Below are 6,371 nucleotides of genomic sequence, written 5' to 3'. Positions count from 1 at the left end.
GATGGTGGTATTGCATGTCTCTGGGAAAAAGCCAAGCAACGTCACAGCAACACGTAGGATCAGATTGTGACTCCGACTCTGGGCATGTCTGATTATGGGTAGCTCTTGTATACATACCTGAGGTAGCTTTAATCTAGCCATGCACATGAAAACACAGTGCAGTGGACTTTAGCCTGGGCTAGCTGTCTGAGCATGTCACCAGTGGGTTTCTGCAGACTGCCCTATTTAACAGATTTCATTCAAAAGAAAGGCATTCTCCAAGCTACACTTACCCAGCACTGAAATGCAGCAGAAACTAGCAGCTGTTGAACAGAATAGGAAAAAGCTGCAAGATTTTTAGAAAAGGAAATGAAAGCTGCTATCTCCTGTATGAGCCCCCGTGGGATTTTAGTTGAACATTAAAAAGCAATTTCCCAAATTGTCCTGCAAGAATTAAACTGAATTTATCGAATGCAAAGATGGGAAAGAAGTTGTGATTCTGGGTAGCATACACACACACTGATCTACCTGGCTGATAACTCTTCATGAAGGATGTTTGAGGGGTCATGGGGTCTGATGGCCTTGGAGGTCCACTTGCTTCAGCAGTTAGTGTAGGATGAGGGCCAGGCCCACCAGTCTGAGAAGGTGTCAGAGCAGTGGGTTGCACGACTCCACCACCTGCTGGGCTTGTTCCTGATAGGATGGGATCAGTGGTGCCAAATTCTGAAGGCCCTGTGGGAATCTTGGTGGAATGTATGATGGAAGGCTTTGTGGTGGCAGGATGGGTAACTGGACCTGAGGCAGTACCTGATGTAGGCTTACCAGTGGGGCCAGATATGTTGGCAGTGTTGACTGTCTTGCTTACTGAAGAAGTGGTTCGCTGTGTTGGTCCTGAATTAGCCCCAGAGGTCGTGGTAGTTATTTTAGGTGGCAAAGCTGATGATGAACCAGGATGCTTTGAAGTAGTGGAAGATCCCGTCCCAGCAGTGCTGGTAGTGGTGTGTCCTGTCCCAGCAATGATAGTAGTGGTGGGTCCTGTCCCAGCAGTGGTGGTAGTGGTGGGGCCTGTCCCAGCAGTGGTGGTAGTGGTAGAGCCTGTCCCCGCAGTGTGGGTAGTGGTGGGGCCTTTCCCAGCAGTGGTGGTAGTGGTAGAGCCTGTCCCAGCAGTGGTGGTAGTGGTAGAGCCTGTCCCAGCAGTGGTGGTAGTGGTGGGGCCTGTCCCAGCAGTGGTGGTAGTGGTAGAGCCTGTCCCAGCAGTGGTGGTAGTGGTAGAGCCTGTCCCAGCAGTGGTGGTAGTGGTAGAGCCTGTCCCAGCAGTGGTGGTAGTGGTAGAGCCTGTCCCAGCAGTGGTGGTAGTGGTAGAGCCTGTCCCAGCAGTGGTGGTAGTGGTAGAGCCTGTCCCAGCAGTGGTGGTAGTGGTAGAGCCTGTCCCAGCAGTGGTGGTAGTGGTAGAGCCTGTCCCAGCAGTGGTGGTAGTGGTAGAGCCTGTCCCAGCAGTGGTGGTAGTGGTAGAGCCTGTCCCAGCAGTGGTGGTAGTGGTAGAGCCTGTCCCAGCAGTGGTGGTAGTGGTAGAGCCTGTCCCAGCAGTGGTGGTAGTGGTAGGGCCTGTCCCAGCAGTGGTGGTAGTGGTAGAGCCTGTCCCAGCAGTGGTGGTAGTGGTAGTGGTAGGCAGAGTTGTACCTGGAGACCCAACAGGTACACCAGGCCTTGACATTAGTCAACTTTTATCTACAATGGTCCCGTGCTACCCTCTCTTTTTTAACTTTTGACAATGTCAATAAAGCATTGTATTCATCTGAACAGAGTAGAAAAAGACAGGTGGCGACGACACAACCTGCTGTACATTTTTGCCCATGGGGGTGGGTGGCCCTCAGATATTATGAACGCATTCAGGGACCCTTGTGAACACTTGGCCCATCATATCATTTGGTGCAAGTTTTAATTACCACTTTGCTGATGGCATCCAAGGATTGGGAGTGAGGATACTGAGCACAACATTCTGTAAGATGTAGGGTACAAACCAAGCAAGCTCCAAAGAAAAGTGGTCCAGGCTTCCCACCTACTCTGTTATGTTTAATGTGTAACGTCAGTCTGTCTTCATTCAAAATGGAACAAACTCAGCAAGCTTTAGATCTGCTTGACTCATCAGTTCCATCTAATAACAATTGTTGATGAACAGGGAAAATAAAAACTAGCTGGTCCTGGTAGAGCTACGTGAACAGTCCTATGCATAACCCTGTGGCTATCCTATTCCCCATGGGTTAGAACTCAACATTCAGAGGCAAAAGTTTTGGGAATGTCTACTTTGACCTCAACAGGATGATGAAGCATCACATGCTTGAAGGATGATGAAGCATCACATGCCAGGACCTACTGGCTCCCCTCTCTTTTTAAAGAGAATTGCTGCAGTTTCTGCTCCATTTTATGCAAACTTTAAGCAAGCCTCGTATTTTGTGCCAAAATTTGACAACCTAGCCAAACCCCAACTGGTAAAATGAAGCACAAAAGGATCCCAGTTTTGGCCATATGGTTAAAAGAGCTTTGGACATAAGAAGTGAACAGCAGAAAGTAAGTCCACGGCACTTCATGAGGGAGAGTTACACAATGGCCTCTTAAAGCCATGAAGTGACTACATGTACTTGGAGTGCTTTATTGCAACCCAGCTGGAGGATAGTACTTCTCATGGATATCAGTGAGTTTTTGGATTGGGCCCATAATCAGCAATGTGAGACTTGTCTTCTCTAGATCATGAGGGCAATATAAAAGAACTTCAGTTCCTTCTCTGAACTATAAGGCAATAAGATGGCCAACGCACCTTTGGGAGGTATGACTTCTACGGTAATAATAGTGCTTGCCTCCTGGAGACTTGTCGAGTCAATAGCCATTGCCTGTATAGACATGAGAAGGAGATGATTTAGCTGCTTACTACCTTCATTAAATCTTTGAACATCTCCTGAGTTCCACTCCTGTGCATTAAACACTCTGCTATATTTCAGTCATAAATCTGGCATTGTCAGGAGGAAGGACAACACAGCCAAAGAGGCTCTTTCACCTACTGCCCAAGACAACTCAAAGGGAGAAATTATTTCTTCCATATTTGAGCAAGAAAAGTCAAAGGTGGTATCAGAGGATCCCAAAATTCAAGGACCATATTCATTACAGCCACTGATATATTTGAGACACATTTCCCAGGTGGCTCAGGTATGCAGTCCTGTATTTCATTATTTTCTCTGTTACATTCGTCCTATCATCACTCCACTGTTCTCTTGTCTTTGCCCCTTTCACCCACACAACTTGTCAACATTTGTCATATGTTATACCCTAAATTCTCTAGGGTGGAACTGTCTCTTTATCATGAACCTACTCCACTGAACTCTTCAGGTGGAGTAGTCCTTTATCATGAACCTACTCCCCTGTGTCCTCCTGTAATAGTAATGCCATCTTCCATTCCTTCTCCTCACAATAATACCTGTATTTTATCCTATACCACATGCCCCCCAACTAAGATGAGGAGCTTGTTTTGAGAAGTCAGAATGAAGAAAGAAATACTTTTTCCAGTCATGGCAGAATCCTGGCCTCAGGGAATCCTGACCACAAGGCTGAATCCTACCCATTACTGTTCAGCTAAAGCTACTTTTAACCCCCTCACACCACTGCCAAATTGGCAGCAGCTTTTGACTGCTCAGCCAAAAGCTACTGCTAATTCAGGAGTCATTGTGAAAGGGTTAAAATGAACTCTGACATTGCAAATGGCACTCTGCCCCTCCTCCTCTTCAGCCACAGAGATCAACAGAGCCCAGGCACCCATTATAGCCCAGGCACCCTATGCTTCTTATCTCGTGCAGAAATTAGCTTCTTTACAAGAGACACACCTCAATTTGGGGCTGATGTTTTGGGGAAAGTATTCAAGTAAATATGGTATCAGAAAAGCTAACATACCAGCATGGTTATTTTCATGGCTGAAGAGAAAACAGTGTTTGTCAGGAGAAGTCCATCTTGGGTTACTGTGAAATCACTGCTGTTTTGAATGCTGTAAGTGATGTGAGGATTGATTTTCTGAAAAGACAGATAAATGAAGTTGTAAATTGCATTCATGCATTTGTCCATAACAACCTGTTTGCAAAGCTGAAGCCAGGAGCAAACCTTTGAGTTGGGGACAGAAATCACACATAAACCAGTTTAAGTGATCAGAAACTGGTTTAAATCTGCAACAGAACAGAAGCTCAGTGCACATAAACCAGTTTAAAAATGGTTGAAACTGGTTTAAGATAAACCTGGTTGAATGTAGTGTGACGGGCTAGCTGGCAGTGACCTAGCCCAGGGGTTTTGAAAGGGCAAAGATGATTGGAGGACTTGGGATTCCCTTTCCTCACCAATCAGGCTCCAGAGACTCACCCTCCATGTCCCCTGATTGGCCCCTTGGGTCACCTGGAGGGGGATAAAAGGGGCAGTGCAGCTGACTCAGGGGAGACCAGCGAGGGACCGCAAGGAGGAAGCTTGCAAGAGCTAAGCCAGCAGGGCAGGAGCAGTTGCCCCAGAAGAGCCTGAAGGAGCAGGACCTGCAGGCAGTAGTTGGACCCTCAGCAGCGTGGCATTTGGCTGGCAGGAGAGGCTCCCCACTGGGCTCCAGGATCCCCTATGAGAGGCTGTGGCCAGCAGGCAAGGCTCCTCAGCTCCAGCAAGGATCTGAGCAGCGACCTGAGAGGTTCCCAGCTCTGCTTCCAGCTCCTCCAATCTCAGGTCAGGCAGCTCGACATGAGGCTGGGGCTCCAGGAAGGTCAAGACCCCAGCAACGTGGACTAATACTACCATTGGTGGTTGTGTGGCAGTATTTCTGCCCACCATGTGGGAAATCTGAGTTCAAGTCCTAGCTGAGGTGATTTGGGGTGAGTGAATTAACAAGAAGCCCCTTGCAGTAGAAAGGGGCTATTGTGTTTTTCTCCCTCTCCAGGTACCTAGGCCCTATATTTCCCTTGACGTTTTGCATTTTGTGCCTTTTTATATTTCACCAACCAGTATTGTTTGCTCTGCTGTTTGTGTTTTATATTTTGTTAACCCTGTCTTTTGTCAGTGATTGTACGTGTCTAACCTTTGTTGAATCCTGCCCCCTTGAGGCATTGTAGTGTCCACTATACCTCCTGATTTATGCCTGTTATGTTCCCAGTATTGTTCCCTCATTAAAAGGTATATGGTTAAGTCCCCATTGGTGGTCTGGCTCTGGTCTATAGAGGGAGGAGAGTCCCTACACCTCCCACAGCACTTGTGCACCTGTTTTGATCCCTTCAGTTGGAGAGGGGGTACCTCTTGGAGTACCGCCTGGGTTACAGTAGTATCAGATTTAATTGATTTGAACCAAACTGGTTTATGAAACTTCTGTCCCAGATCCCTTCCTGGTTCAAGTTAAATCAGAATCCCCCAGCATGCTTTCCAGCCCTGGGTTGGGCTGTGCTGCCTGCTCCAGAAAGCAGGGCTGGCCCTGTACTTCTGATCCCTAGCTGGAGCAGTGAGGGCTGGCTGACAAGGGAGTAGAGGGCGCAGCCTGGCTGAGAATGCAGCCCAGTCTATGGGATAGGGGGAACTGCCCACCCAAAAAGCAAACCCCAGCTGGGATCTGGGGCCAGGGAGGGAGGTTAAACACCCCTTTCCCCACTCAAACTTACTGCTGCTGCAACTGTAGACTACAAATCCCAGAGGCACCTGGAAGCAGGAACAGGAAGTGACAAGCAACCCTGTAGAGTCCTGCTGCTGTAATTCTGGACTGCAAATCCCAGAGACCTCAAGGGCAGCAGGAAGAAGAAGTGAACACTCAGCCAGAGAGCCACGTTCTAGCACCCCCTAGCTTCTGGTTTGAGCCACTGCAGGCATATGACTGCATTTTCTGATTCAGAGGTAAATGTCTGTTCACTTCTATTTCAAATTAATCTGTGCAGCTTAGACAAACCTGCAAAGACTGAACCTATTCAGCCTCAGGCTTTTTGACCGTCTGTATCTAGCCTTGATGTTGTTAAAATGGAGATGGATATAAAGTGCTAAAAATATTAGATACTCCATGCCCTCAAACTCATAAGTGTTTTGGTTTCAAGTTATGGAAGAGTCCTAAGTCAGATGTCATTCATGCCATTGCAAACCTTTGCCTATACATAAATGGCCAGGGGTTCTGTAATTATTGGCCAGGGTCAACACTGTTTCTGTGCTGAAGGCCAGCATAAATTTTACCACTTAGGTTTTATTTTGATGACGTGAGTAGGGCAAGGGTGGTGCCATGAACCTTGAGATAGGCTTCCCTATTGGGGTGTATTTCCCCTCTGTCTGTACAAAATGGCGCTTTTAGGTTGCACACTGTGTTCTGGATGCCCTTACACCAGTTGTAATTGGCAAGTTTTTTTTTTTTT

At 47.4% G+C, this 6,371-nt stretch overlaps 1 protein-coding gene across 1 annotated transcript in view; it reads right to left on the bottom strand.

Moving 5' to 3' along the window:
* Positions 1 to 6,371, bottom strand: part of CDHR5 (cadherin related family member 5) — a 59,142-nt gene that overhangs the window by 12,947 nt on the left and 39,824 nt on the right. Inside the window, exons 11-14 of the mRNA XM_019519802.1 lie at positions 3,919 to 4,035; positions 2,795 to 2,867; positions 1,465 to 1,659; positions 508 to 984 (exon numbers count right to left, since the gene is read on the bottom strand). Coding sequence (XP_019375347.1) covers positions 508 to 984; positions 1,465 to 1,659; positions 2,795 to 2,867; positions 3,919 to 4,035 — 862 coding nt within the window. The remainder of the gene's footprint in view (positions 1 to 507; positions 985 to 1,464; positions 1,660 to 2,794; positions 2,868 to 3,918; positions 4,036 to 6,371) is intronic.

The sequence above is a fragment of the Gavialis gangeticus genome, unplaced genomic scaffold (genome assembly GCF_001723915.1).
Source record: "Gavialis gangeticus isolate Ggan-Ray unplaced genomic scaffold, GavGan_comp1, whole genome shotgun sequence".
Lineage (NCBI taxonomy): Eukaryota > Metazoa > Chordata > Crocodylia > Gavialidae > Gavialis > Gavialis gangeticus.
The sequence above is the reverse complement of the archived record's forward strand: the minus strand, read 5'-3'. Positions and strand labels throughout refer to the sequence as shown.